Source organism: Phoenix dactylifera, chromosome 11 (assembly GCF_009389715.1).
Source record: "Phoenix dactylifera cultivar Barhee BC4 chromosome 11, palm_55x_up_171113_PBpolish2nd_filt_p, whole genome shotgun sequence".
Classification (NCBI taxonomy): Eukaryota; Viridiplantae; Streptophyta; class Magnoliopsida; order Arecales; family Arecaceae; genus Phoenix; species Phoenix dactylifera.
The window spans coordinates 15598660-15613564 of NC_052402.1; the positions used below are offsets into that span (position 1 = coordinate 15598660).

Below are 14905 nucleotides of genomic sequence, written 5' to 3' on the forward strand. Positions count from 1 at the left end.
AGAACTTGTTATAAGTTTCAAAAGAAAATCGCCAACTTGCAAACCAGTCTGACTCTGCCTTCTCATGTATTCTCTCATATGAATAAACATACTACTCATTCTTTTGTTAGAACCCATGCTTGGTGTTGCTTTTAGCATTTTAATTTTTGGGGTAAGATGCTTTTAACTGATTAGCATGGGGATAATTAAGATTAGACATAATGCTTGAGAGCGTCAATATCAATTTAGACCAAGGTATTATTTATAATATTATAATTGCAATCCTTTTCTAGTTTTCCTTAACCTCTCTATCTCTCTCTCTCTCTCTCTCTGGCTTCACCATTATGGAAAATAGAGGCAAAGAAATTGGATATATTGATAATTGTGGCAGTGCATTTATCAGAAAGTGAGGAATCCTGAAAACATAAAATGGAGAGCACCGGCTTCCTGGTTTTCTGGAATGGGTGAATGCAGAGCTGGTTGGCTGCTCCACCATTTCTTTTGCATGGTAAATGACGTCGTAAAGCTGAGATAGCACTAATGGTCTGTCATCCACTAAGAATCTGAATTGCTGTATGTGGTGTCCGAATCTGCTCTTTTAATATTTTCGTCCGTCTATTGGTATGCTCCTTGATGTCTTTTATTTTGGTTTCAAAACAGCAAATTTATTTCTAAATCAACAGGTGGAGCAAAATAGAGGATGACTGAACCAGTATTCCAGAAGTCCATATTTGGTGTTTGAGCGGACTTGTTTGTTCATCCTAGACCTGTTTGCATTCAATTCTAACTCAATTCACATCAAGGCAGGTCAAACCAAACAAGTCGACTTAATCAGGCGGCCGACTATATATTTCCCCTCACATGCATCATATGTGTCCAAAATTATTAGCTGCTTTTTCAATAGGAAGACTTTGTAGTAGGTGTTTTTTTTTTCTTTCCTTTTTTTTTGTGCTATGCTTTACGTCACGACATGTGATTAGAAGGGTTTCTTGGAAAAAAATTGATCCAGAAATGAGTGTTTTTATCATGTTATATAAATAACAAAAGGTATGTGATTAAATTAGGAATCAAAACCATCATGTCTTCTTTTATGTTCGTTACATGCTTAACCATGCTTTTTATTGCTATCCAATAATGCATTCAAATGTGTTGTGCTTGACATTAGTAAATTATAATGCAAACCTTTAGTCTTGGTTGGGCTACAAGTTTTGATGGAGTATGTTTGATCATGAAAGCTCGTACCTCTTTCATAGGAATGACAATACGTGGGATTGTCATTATCGAATCCGTCCATATTTGCCTTAGGGTTAGACCAGATTCTAGAAACAAGATGAGATAGATAGAGTTAGATGAATCGGATAGAATTACAATTTTTTTTATAAATTATTTTCTTCTTCCGAAGAAGATATATGAAGAGTTTATATATATATATATATATATATATATATATATATATATATATATATATATATATATTCAGTTTGGATTTGGAGCCGATTTTACCATTATCTGCATAAATATTTATCTTCAAACACAAATCAAATCCAAACAGCCCTGGCTCCAATCTTGATTCAGCAGCACAATGATTAATGCGACTTCATGACCGCGGGATCAAAATCCGACAGCCTCGACGAAGTGTGCAGGAGTCAATTCCCAGTATGCCCTCGAAGTTTACGAAAAACCCTTGGTATTTCAGTCATTTCCTATTAATTTTTTTGTTCCCGCAATATCCCTGCGTCGATGGCTCTGAGACGCTGGCATATATTAGGAGACGCCAATGACCTCGAATTGAACCCATTCACTCCCGTTCGCAAAGGGCCCGATTCCACAGGTGCGTCTCCGTCTCCAAGCCTTCTCCCATCTCCAAAGCTTTCGTTACCTGATTTTTCTCCCGAACATTTTATTTATAATTTAGATTTTTTAGTTGTAATACTACTGCGTGGACCACTAGATTAGTTTGCATTGGCTTCGATTTCTACTTGCCGATCCATCGATCTATTCGATCTATGATATGATAGATCTTGTTCTTTGTCTAATGTTTTTTTTTTTGCCCACCTGGCGTTTATCAGGCGAGGTTTCTCGAAAAACTAAGAAACAATTTATTATTAATGAGTTTATGTTCTATTGATTTTGTGGCAACCTTTTCTCCCGGCTTCTTTTGCGGAGAATTTTAGTGGGTTTTTGGTCCATGGGAAATGTTTTATTTCCTTGACGAGATTTTTAATGCATCAATTTTTTGATTCTGAAGTTTATTTGCTTGAAAACTGTGATTTTTTTTATCTTTTGTTATGGGGGTTTTATCTTTTTTTTTTCATGCTCATCAGAAATTATTAATATTTTGATGGATCTCTGTTAAAAACTCCATGACCGGAAACCTTGGTGAATTATGTGTTTATTTCTGGATGGATCTTGTTTTTCCCCCTTTTTTCCCCTTATACATGTTTTTTTGGGTATCTAGGTCAGTCTGCTCTTTGTCTAAGAGTGTGGTAGGTTCGTAGTTCTGTTTGATTGTTCTGCTCGACAGTATATCTCGACGGGGAGTTTTGGTTGGCATATAATCTTGGCTTTTCCAGAGTCTTTGAGGCTGAATACCTAAGTTTTTTTTTTGTTGGGCAATGTACCTATCGGATCGTAGGCTCCAGATAATTATTTTCCATTCCAAAGGGGAAATGTTAGAAAAGGAAGGTCGATGATATTGACTGGATCACGTTCGGTTTCATGAATTCCGGAATGTTCTCACCCATGTTTTGGTTTTGGTTTCAGTTTCATCTTGGTCTTCTTCCTTTTATTTTCCCATTCTGCTTGAACTTCTCTGTAGGAAGTAATTTATCTTTTGAGGGTTTGTGTGCCTTCCATGTGCTTACCCTGTTGATCAGATATTAAAAATTGGTGCTCTTTGATAAGAAGTCATTGATTGAAGAGCTAGATGGATTATCATTGGTTTAATTGGTTTGAGTGTTGGTGGTGGTGTCTAATAACTGGTACAGATTTTAGTGTTCCATCTTAACTTCAGTGTTAAAATTCCAGTTGATGTACTTTTTATACATTTAACCAATGGGGTACTTTATTCAACTATACATTTTGATGTCTTTTTCCCCCTCTAATTTAGTGGGTGTGAATTTATATCTGACTAGTGATCACAGGGTTAAATGATATAAGATTACCTATCCCTTTAGAAGGTAGCTACCATGCGTCAATAGTGTAAACCCGTACTAAAGATGGTTTCTTTTTCACACCTATAATTTGGGTTATGTTAGTTATTCAAACAACTACTTGATCTTTGAATATGCTGATAAGGCAATCTTTGCTTTTCTTCATTTTGTTCATTTTCTTGTTTCTTTGTTCTACATGGGAGTTGGCCTTTTGAAATATTAGTAAAATCTGGAATCTGGAGTATCCAATGGTGATATGTACTCCACCTTGCTTAAAGGTGAATATCATCTGCATTTAATGATAATCATATAACATTTTAGACTTGTTCAGGATAGTAGTTTTGCAACTGCATGGTAGCAATTACTCAGGTTCTTATTTGCGTTATCATGCGCTTTTAAAATCATGTTTCTCCACTCAATAGCATGCATACTGTCATCAACTAAGATTCGTGATCCAGATGCTTTCTGTGCAATAAAAAATGACTTTGATGACAAAATCCTCAAGTGGACTTACCTTGTCTCACTGCTGTATGGCTAGACTCTGACCCTTCTGCAAAATGATTATTTTTTATGTTAAGTATCCAATATTTAGAGTCAACGAGTGTCCGCTTGATTTGCAGAATTGTTAATTTTCTAAGCTAGCTTTGATACACTTCTTTTTCTCTTTTCTATGATATGCACACAAATCACGTATTTTTTACTTTTCATCTAGCTGCCAAAAATGGGCTCCAGCATGCGCCAAGGTGGAATTCAGCAATTATTGGCTGCAGAGCAAGAAGCTCAACATATTGTCAATGCTGCTAGGAATGGTAATTACTCTGAAATATTATATTATTCTGCAATTTGGAGCATGGAATACTATGAAGCAATGGAGACTTGGATTTCAGCATAATTATGTTATAGATCTTTTAAGCTGTCCATTGACCTCCTGTTATGTCGTCCTAAATGTTGTCACTCTTACTTTTCTAAATCATTTTTCATGCATATTTACTAAAATGGCCCTGCAGAGCAAGCAGGTTGCTGACATGCTTGTATATAGAAGAATATGTTTGCATTCTTCTCTTCATTCTATCATATAAGAGAAGTCATAAACAAGTTTCTCAAGAACACTGTTGGAATGCTATTGGAAATGTAACTTTTTAACCAAGTTCTAGCATTTGCAGCTATAGTTGCAAATGTTTGGAGATGTTATGTCCATGGATTTTGACCAAACATAAATTGAGCTGTATAAATTCTTCTATTAATCAGGTTGTTTTGTGATATAATAGGTAGCGGATACATGAACACTCACTAGTGAAGTGAAACATGTATGTGCAAATATGCACATACTATATGTTCTACACTAGATTGGTGTATATTTGAATGGATAGATGTGGCTTGCAAAACTTTGGAAAGTGTATGCTCCATAGGCCATATAGGTTCAGGCTTTTTTTTTTTAAAAAAAAAAATATTAAGTGTTGAATCAGTTGTCATAATAGTCGTGTTACTTTTGATTTGCGAAGAAGAGAAATGTGTATATCTGTGCTGGCTTGGTCATGCTTCCTGCACATATCTTTTATAGATTACACTTTTCTTACGGCAAAAGAGGCTGATAAACATTGTTTGCATCTTTTGGCCGGTGAACATATGCAAGCCTTTTTACCTTGTGAACTGTATCAATCTATATATAGTTATTTAGGATTTTTGTTGTGTTAAAGAATTTAACACAAAAGTTATATATCATTTATTGCTCAGAATGTGCTGTTAAAATCTGTTGGCCTCTTCAGGCAGGATTGAAACAATGATCTTTTAAAGAGCTCATGATTTTGAGAATTGCAATTATGATAGCCTTGTAATTAGTGGGAGCTAAGTCACTCCACTAGGTAGCCTTTACAGATTAGCTATGGACCCATCTGTAAGGTGAAACAAACTACCTCCTGCTATGGCCTTTTTTTTGGTGGTTGAGTGGTCTGATCTTTTCAGTTTGCACCTACATTAGTTTGCGATGATAGCTTAACACTGTTAAGCGTTCTGAACTCCTGATCAATAGTTCGTTGCTGATAAGGCTTAAGTTTCATAGCATAGGAAGAAGGATGGTTACAGAACATGTTACATGACTATATCTTGATTCTCTTATATCTTCTCTTTGTTAAGAGCTAAATAGTGGTGGAGGGAGAATGAGAGGTCCATCGCACATTAGAGGGATATCACTGATTCTTGTTGCTCCCATTTTATGTTATAACCAACAATTTTCATGCTTGTCTGCTGTTCAAGAAGTTCTGTTTTATTCATGAACACTGTCTTCATCTTGATGTGGATATGAAACTTGAAAAATCATTATTGGGGTGCCATAGTTTGGATTTGCTTATCGATAATGTCTTCTCCTCATCCCATGTAACCACATAAAATTATAAATATTTCAGATGCTGGGTACTTAATGACTTGATTATTCATCCTAAGGAATATGAAAAAAAATAGAGATGGAAGGGTTCAGTAAATTGTCAGCTTTGATTTTCTGGCTTAATATATTACAGGGAGTATGGGCAGTCTAACACATTGAAATGTATGGAGTGTTTGTTCTCCATTTCAATTCAATGCTTTCCAATGGATTTCAAATGATTGACATATGCTAATTCTTGTCATCTTTAACAGTATGGGATGAGATATTGTGACTAGATGCACTATATATACATGAAGTCAATGCGTCATTTTATCTGAAAGTTTGTGCATTGAACATCACTGTTTCTTTTCTTTAATCATGTTCATTTTTTTTTTATAAAATGTGGCCTAGTGTAATCTTTAACATTCAAAGATTTTTAGGAGGCATGCTAAGGGAATTATAGTGTTATCTATCGTAGGTTGATCTTCAAGTAAACTATGCTGGTTGTTGTGACTCAAATACAACTACATATACTTTAACAAAAACACAATCACAAAAAGTGGTGATTGCTTTCCATTTTCCCATACCTTTTGGATGGGATACCTGTTGCATAAGGGGGGATTGAGTTGTTCTGAGCCTAATGCTAGGATTGTTTTACCATTCTAGAGTATTCTTATTTATTTTTTCCCTTTTACTTTTCGTTTTAGTTCCTAAAGGCATCCTGTAATAGGTACACTTTGTTTTGGATCTGACGAATAATGTCTTATTCATTGTTTTATACCATTTTATCAGTCAGTGAAGCCTGTGGTCACATCCTCTCTCTTGCATATTAAAGAATATAGTCACCTCATGCATAAAACTAGGCATTGTACGATGTAAGCTGAGACATGTAGATATGTGGATTCTAAATTATGGGGATTTTCACCAGGATGAGATGTCCAATAGAGCCAACGAATATGGTCAACATGGTAAATATCTATTCATTCTTTAAATTATGATTTTTTGGGTATTTAAAATGACTAGTAAGATTTGCATGTGCACATGAACATTATATTTTAACTTTTAAAGAAATTCCGTTGTCAGGACTCGAACCTAATCTCTTGGGTAAACTGAGTTTAGTAGACTTTAACTGTTGCAGTTTATTTATTTTCTCTTATGCAATATTAATTTGACAGTTTGGCTATATATTCTAATGAAAGCTTAAAGACAAACACGTGCTGTAACTTAACAAAACTGTATATTATGAAACCACTGTCAATTTGTGTGTCAAAATCATTGGGAGCCTATCCTCATGCCAAATAACCCCATGATGGTCTGAGCATTTCACATAGATGCTTCTGTTTGTAAACTCAAAAGATCTATACTCAAAAAGGAATGGTAAATGCTGTATTTGGTTCTCGCTGAAATGCATTTGGCTACATTTATTCTTCTCAGGTAAATATTTGCTGCAATTGTGTTGATCCACTGTTCTACCCTGTAAAGAATCGTCCTGTGTGGAATTCCCGGTATTTAGGTGTTGTGTCATCCGAATCCTTTTTCATAGTAGATGCTTCTGTTTGTAAACTGACACATATGAGATGGTTGTTTAGGGCTATACTAGGTTATTTCTGAAATCCTTATGGCTGAGCTAATTCATTTTAGGTAATTTCTTTCTTGCAATTGCCTTGGTTGGTGGTTCTATTTTTAAGAATTTCTCTACATAGACTTCCTTCTAGTTTTGAAAATTTAAATTGTCGCCTAATTCCAGGCTTTATTTAATTCTGTATGTCATAATTGTTCAATTCCTTTTTGTAATTTGTATCCAGTTTTTTCTGTACCAACGCAAAGCGCCACTGTTCGAATTTTCTAATGGTGGTTGTTATGTAATTTCATCTCCAAATTTGGTTATCTATTGTTCCGGTAGCTGTTTAGAAATTCCCAGTAGTGAAAAACATGCTCTCTCTCTCTCTTTCTTGCCTTTATAGAACATCGTGTATTTCATCGAGGCCAAAGAATACAGAAATCATTGATTCCTGGAGTCATGTAAATCTACAACAGCGCCTACAATTAAAAAGGAAAAAAAGTATGTGGAACACATTTATGATAGGCATTGTGGTGCTTGTTACATTTGTGGAAGTTTATTTTGTAAATTCATTTTCTTGTTTTTGAGAATCCCTACAAACAATTAGAACAGAATTTGACATGCAAAACTTACTTCTTTTTTTTTATTATTTTAACTTTTGGCATTACAATATTATGAAAAAGAGCATCTGATATACATGCTTCCTTATTTGAGAAAGGAATTAGTTTGTAATGGCATCAATATTTTCTGGACAGAAAAAATGGCCCGGCTAAAGCGGGCTAAAGAAGAGGCTGAAAAGGAGGTTGCTGAATATCGTGCCCACATGGAAGCTCAATTTCAGAGGAAGGTTGTGGAGGTAAATACCAGTCCAGCTTCTTATATCATTGCCTGGGATTTGTAAGTCCTCCAACTGGTCTTTGTTGTTTTCTGAAATCAAACAGAGTAGCGGGGACTCTGGTGCAAATGTTAAGCGCCTCGAAGAAGAAACTGACGTGAAGATCGAATACCTGAAGTCACAGGCAGCAAGCGTTTCCCTTGATGTTGTTAATATGCTTCTGAAGCATGTGACTACTGTTAAAAATTAAGCTATCATTGGACTTACCTGGGGGTGGTTGTGGATGATATCTTGAATATTTTTGAACTAATATCAATTTTTTGTTAATTCAGAGCATCTGATGGACATTCTGTCTCATGTAATGCTTGTAACCATAAATTTCAATTCTGTTCTTCAAATAAGCTGCCTTTGCATTTCCCAGATTTTTTGTCTAGTGTTGATGGCTTGATGCTATGGATCTTAGACCTCTGCGACAAGTTTTCCTTTTGCCGATTCCTATTTCTTTCTGTTATTTTGAGTATTTATACTTTTTTAAGCACATAGTTTTGGATACTTAACATCAGGTTATGTAACCAAATTCTTGAAGCTAGATTAACAAGCGTTAACATTGCCATTGGAAGATAAAGTCCCTATTTTATAATTTTATTAATAGCAGCACTTGATGACACTTCTGCAAATTATTTGCAGAAGAACCTCGCGTGAGATACAAGCAAGAGGATCTGTAATTCAACAAGCTCAGCAAAGAAAACTGGGACTATAGGCACTGTGATGAACACTACATTGACACTACATTTCACAGTTTGTATGAAGCTTATATATTCCACTGTTATTTTTTCTTATTTCCTGATGAGATAAATTCCATTATGTAATGGAAAAGCAGAAGGGTTAACATCCATTAGGCAAACTGTGAAATGCGAATAATTAGAGCATTGATGATATCACAGGGACTTTTGTATCAAGGCACTCGTTGGAAACATTGTTTTGCCTGTTTTCAACTGGGTTTTTCTTATCCTTTCATCAATTACATCTGTAATTCTAGTACGTCTTAGGCATTACTAATCATCTTTTAATAATTTTCTGGAATTGTGAAGCAAGACACCAAGATGGATGGTTACTTTGTGATTGATTTGACATAGAAACCATCTTAAAGATAAAACATTTTTGAAGCTAGAATCAAATTGCATTTGCCAAACCCAACAATCAAGTATATGTTTTTATGCAACACAGAGGGTTGGGAATCCATTAGGGAAAGATTTGTCTTGTGTCGATTAGTAAAAGGAAGGTGAAAGTGTTTAAGCTTGTGGATGAACTTGGTTTTGACTTGTATATACTTCTAGTATAAGGACTCCCTGCTTCTCTATCCAACAGTAGTGTCAATGCTAATGGTGATGATCCACAGTAAAGTGCCCAAGCTAATGTTGATGATACGTAGTAAAGTACCACCTGGTGATATAGCAAGTGAACTCGAATGCGTTTGCAGGGGTCCATAATAGTGCACTCGGAACGTGATGAATGAATGAACTTAATGTACCAAAAAAAATGAATGTAACTTGGAATATGACATGAGCTTGGTTCTTGGAAGAGTTGGGCTCGCGATAAGGCAAGTAGACTAGAGTATGTTTATGGGACCACATGGTCATGTACTCCGAACATGACTTAGAACATCATGAATGAATTCGATCTTGGTTCTTAGATGAGTTTGAGTGCATTTAGAAAACATGACTGGCGAACTCAGAACGAGATGAAGTTTCACAGTCTATGTGAGCATGATTCTTGGAAGAGTTGGGCTCATGAGACAGGTAGTGAAACTGAGTGCGTTTGCTGGTGCATATGATGATGTATTCAAAACATGACAAGTGAATTTTATTAGTGTAGCATAGCTTAATGCACATGCTTCTTGAAAGGGTTGTGTTTATAAAGCATGATGAGTGAACTCAAAAACAGAAACTCAGAATAGGACAAGTGAATTCGAGTATGTAAGCGTAGCTTAGAGCATGATTTTGTAGCCGTACTCGAATGAAATCATTGGATTAGGGATATCATGATATTTGCATAGATGTATTTGCTTTAAAGTGATTTAATACATTTTAATCAAAAACTCGATGTCATGGATGGAATCAGGGCCGTTCGCCATCATAGCTTGTCATTCTCCCTCCGACGTGCATTACACACAGCGGTGTTCAAGTTCGCAGAGTCGTAGGGCAAATGTGGGAGCGGTGATAAGAGAGGGGTGGAATGTTTTAAGTCCTAGCAAGATAGAGGCAATCTGGCCATCCCATCCTATTTTTTTAAAAAAATATGACTGTGATAGAGGTGAGATTTCGAAATCCCTTCATATGGAAAAAGGAAGAAGAGAAAAAAAATGAAATTAATGAAAAAGTAGAGGAAAAGAAAGGAAGGCAAGAAGTAAAGGAAGAAAGAAAGAAAACAAATATGAGAAGGGAAAAAGAGAAGGGAATGAAAGAACTACTAGAAAAGAAAAAGAATGAAGGAAAAAAGGAAGGAAAAAAGATAGAAAGGAATGAAAGAAGAAAGAAAGAAAGGAAAGAAGAAGAAAAAAGAAAAAAAACCAAAGAAGGAAGAGATAAAGGAATAAGAATAGAAAGGAAGAAAGAAGGAAAAGAAAGAAAGAGAAGTAAGAAGGAAGGAAAGAAAGAAGAAAAGGAAAAAATAAGAAAAAAAAGAAAGGGAGAGAGATGGAGAGTACTAGAATGCCTGATCTAGAATTTGGATCTCAGACCTCCTCTACAAGTAAGCATGCACTTAAAGAGTTCTGCCAATCAACCGAGCTAACAAATGTTGGGTGCACAAAGTAAATACTTTTGTTGAGCTTGATTATGAGACAAGTCATATACGAATCCATATTTTCTTTGTTTCACTTAGATAATTAATAAATTAGCTATTTCACCAAAGATGCAAATGTTTTGTTAAGTCAAAATGAGATAAATGTTTAAGAAGGTTGATCACTAAAACTTTTGATAAGTTTATGGGATTTTTCTTTTTTTTTAGAAAAAGAAATAGGTATCACATCTGACTTGAACTGTATGAAAACTAATACTGACATGTTACTGTGCACTACTGAATAGATATGGCACTTCACTCTTTCCATGTTCCCTCTGGTTTAACCAAACCAGACACACATCACATGTCCGGAATAAGATAATATCGTCATTAAATTATAAAATTCCTTACATATAATTTTTATTAGTCTCCATTCCTGGAACATACATTATCTAGCTTTGTCAAATGAAATCTAGCTGTCCTTAGAAGACTTATATAGACGCAAAGAAAACTCAACACTAGAACTCCCCAAACCTCCCAAAAAAAGTGTGCTGTCGTAATAAAATTACACCATCAATGAAACCTCGGTCCGCTCGATCTTGTCGTAAACTTGAGCTGATAAAAATTTACGGACGGTTGGATCCTCTCGGCACACGCTGAGGTCGAGCAAGGTAACACGGCATTTACACCCAATAAAAGCGACAAGAATATCCTTCGATTATTCCCGCAAGTGCCGTGTCGGACTGCGGCGGAGTCTCTTGTCGCCTTTCACGACGGCTGGCTCCAACATTCTCATTTTCTCGCCAACAACCACGCCGCGTCCACGCGTCGTCCTGCGACTGGTCCGCCCCTTTCTCTCTTCGTGGACGACACGGATTTCCGACCACTCCTTTGCCCTTAGCCGCAAGGCGACGTCCCGATGACTCAGCGACCACGCACCAATCACGTGCTGACTCAGTTTACCAAAAAGCTCGCTGCCTTCCCGTCTGGACATCTCTATCCATACCCCTCCCGCCACGTCACCCCGTACGTGGCCTCCTCGGCTTGGCCGCTGCCGATATAACCAATACCCCCACCACTGTCGCCGGCTCCCTCGCCTTTCTTTGTTTCTTTATTTCCTTCTTCTTCTTCTCCCTTGTTTCCTTTCTTCTGTTGCATCATCATCATCGTCTGTTTCAAGGATTGCTTTGTTCGCCATGGAGATTTCTCTTATTGACACGGAGATCGACCGATTACAAAACTATAGCGTCATAAATCGCCTCCTCCACCAGCTACCCGATATTGGGAGCCTCTGCGCATCCATCGTCTTCGTCCTCGCCGCCTCCGCGGCCTTCGTCGGCGTCGTCAGGCAGACCGAGCTCCTGATCCTCCGCCGCCGCAAGGGCAGGTTGGGAATTTCTCATCCCGTCGCCGCCTACTCCGATGACGACTCCTGCTCATCGTCCGATGACGACGACGACGACGACGACGACACCGAGGAGGAGGAGGAGGAGGTCTCGTCGTCGGACGAGTACGAGTCGGCGTTCGGCTCTGGTATTTGTGGAGATGATGACTCGGGGCATGATGGTAATTCGGGGAGTCGTCCGTTCTGGCCGGAGCTGGGGTTGGGTGGAGCTGTGGTGAAGACGTGGGAGGGATTGGGGTTAGGTCTCGATCGATCCGGCGGTTTGATCTCGCTCCTGGATCTGAACCGGGGGGAAGTGCTGAGATCGTTCCTCCCCGGCGCTGGCCAGAGCCCGGCGGCCTCCCTGACGTCGCCGGCGGAGGTGCTGTCAGCGGCGGAGAGGGTGGGGGCCGCGGCGGTCAGGGTCTGGGACGCGAGGGTTGGGGGGCAGGCGCCCTCGGTCGCCGCCGAGTGGCGACCTTTCCGGCGGAGGAGGGTGGTGGGGGTCGCCGGCGGTGGGGAGGGGAAGGTTTACGTCAGCGATGACGTCGGGGCGGTGTCGGTGGCGGACCTGAGGAACCTTCGGTCGCCGTTGAGAGAGGCGTGGTGGGAGGCTGACGCCGTCAACGTGGAGGACTTAACGGAAAGCGGTCGGGGTGGGTCGGTCGTCTCGTGGTGCCGAAACGCCGTTAGATGCTTGCCACTTTTGCCCTCGTCCAACTGACAAAAGACAGAATTTTAGTTCTTAAGCCTTTACTCGGCCTCGAGCATATTTTATTTGTACAAATTATTGTCATTTTCTACATTATTCAAATAATCGCAATTGATTATAAATTTTTTTTCTTAGAATATTTCAGCCATTTTATTAAAATTTTAAATCAATTGAGCATATTTGTTTCGTGGTGGTGTGGGCACTGGCTGTGATTATTCTTCCTCTTTTTGTTGGATAAAGTTTCATTATCACTCTTGAGGATATTGTATAGAAGAAAAAGTTGAAGCAGCGGTCCTAAATTTTTGGATATAGCAAGATAATTTTAAAATTTTGAAGCAACACTTTAAAGCAGGTTTATTAGGTCGATTTTGACATCCATATGGATATCGAAATGATTTCAAAAAATACCTATATAGAAAAATAAATAACGGCCTTAATAAATTACATGCAATTATAAAGGCTAATAAAAAGTGTTTTGGTGCGGCTTTTATACATATGAAAGGTTTATTGCTCCCATGCTGCAGATTTGGCAACTCCATATTCAGTTAACCCCTATGTTTGATAATGAATCTTATAATTTGCTCGTATTTTCTTTTGCCGACAGAAGAATTGTTTAGACCATGTTAAGTTAGGCTGAGCTTTAAGCTCAATTTTTTAAGGTTTGTTTTTTTAGCAGAATAGGGATGGTAATTGTTGCTGGTGGTCCAGACCGAGAACGATTGGCACAGCGGTGTGAACGGGGTTCCCTTTGAGTTGCTTTGGTTGCGCTCCGCCCTCCGCCGTGAAACCTGCAAGCAAGCCTCGCACCACCACCGGGGTAGTGGGGGCCCTCCGACGATCAAGTCAGAGGAGATCGAAGGAGAAGGAGAAGGAGAAGGTAGCAGGTGAGATGATACTCTGGAAGATATATCTTACCCTCCCCCTTCCCCCCAGCCTCATATATATCAGGCTGGGGGGTTTTTCCGGGGATTCGTCATCGTGTGGCACGATGGGGCTGTCACTGACATGGCCGTTACAGGGCGTCGTGGGGCAGCGCTGGGTACAGCCATGGCAGGGCATAGTGGAGCTCCGCTTTGTACGGCTGTTACAGGGGATCGTGGGGCAGCGCCGGATACGGCCGTTGCAGGGAGTAGTGGAGCAGGGGGCCGCGGCGTGCCTCAGAGGAACAGTCTGTTGTTGTCGAGAGATTGCCGACTCGGGGTCGGATTGCTGGATCAAGGGGCAGCCGACTCGGGGTCGGGCTGCGGAGCCGAAGATATCCGACCCGAGGTCGGATTGCTGGATCAAGGGGCAGCCGACTCGGGGTCGGGCTGCGGAGCTGAAGATATCCGACCCGAGGTCGGATTGCTGGATCAAGGGGCAGCCGACTCGGGGTCGGGCTGCGGAGCTGAAGATATCCGACTCGAGGTCGGATTGCTGGATCAAGGGGCAGCCGTAGTCTTCCTGGGCGCGCGTGCCGGTCACGTGGGGCATGGTGGCTAAGTTCCCCCGTAACAGTAGCCCCCCACTCCCGAGCCTGGAACCAGGAGGGGAACGGGTGAAGGGAGTGATGCTTCGAGATTGCCGCCATCCCTCGGAAAGGCGCGCGCGCTCCGAGCTTCCCGCCTTCTTTATGGCGTATGGCAGTTGTCGCTGATCTGGCGGTCTGCGGATTTCGGCGGACATCCTTCCTTAATGGCGTCGATTCGCCTTTGGGGCGCGAACAAACTTTCGGCAGCCAGGTGTTCTCTGGCGTCACCCGCCTTTCCGCCTATTTAACCGGGGGCCCTCCCCCGTCCGCCTTTCTCTTCACAGGCATCTTCAAGTTTCTCCCTTGTGCCGCTGCCGTTGCCGCCGAACTGTTCGTTCGCTCCTCCTTTGACGCTCTCGGAGCCGTTCTTCCTCCCTTTCCGGTGAGTTGCCCCACTCTTCAATTTAGGGCTCTCCGTACTTTCTCCTTTCGTGTTAGTGTACTCCAGTCGTTCCGGTGCCTTCCCCCCTCTTGACCCCGTCCTGACCGTAGGTTCACTGGCCATTAGGGATGGACGAAGTAAGGGCGGACCGCATTCGGTCGGAGCTGGTCCCTGAAGACCTAGATAGGTTCGTGGCCCGGTACCACCTTCCCGAAGCCTGCAACATTACGCTCCCGGGGCCTGAGGAGAG

The 14905-nt window shown here is 40.1% G+C and overlaps 1 protein-coding gene across 1 annotated transcript; it reads left to right on the forward strand.

Annotated features, from left to right (window-relative positions):
- The first annotated feature begins 1707 nt into the window (after window positions 1-1707).
- LOC103717074 (V-type proton ATPase subunit G 1-like) lies at window positions 1708-8308 on the forward strand. The gene is made up of 4 exons (XM_039131744.1): window positions 1708-1810; window positions 3844-3940; window positions 7807-7907; window positions 7993-8308. The coding sequence occupies exons 2-4, from the start codon at window positions 3853-3855 to the stop codon at window positions 8134-8136; spliced, it is 333 nt and encodes a 110-aa protein (XP_038987672.1). The 5' UTR covers window positions 1708-1810; window positions 3844-3852; the 3' UTR covers window positions 8137-8308.
- The last annotated feature ends 6597 nt before the right edge of the window (window positions 8309-14905 follow it).

Excerpts from the sequence above, each read along its gene's own strand:
- LOC103717074 (XM_039131744.1), top strand. The coding sequence starts at position 3,853 with ATGGGCTCCAGCATGCGCCAAGGTGGAATTCAGCAATTATTGGCTGCA. Across the intron at positions 3,941-7,806 it reads TGTCAATGCTGCTAGGAATG|AAAAAATGGCCCGGCTAAAG; the intron begins GTAATTACTCTG and ends TTTTCTGGACAG. Across the intron at positions 7,908-7,992 it reads TTCAGAGGAAGGTTGTGGAG|AGTAGCGGGGACTCTGGTGC; the intron begins GTAAATACCAGT and ends GAAATCAAACAG.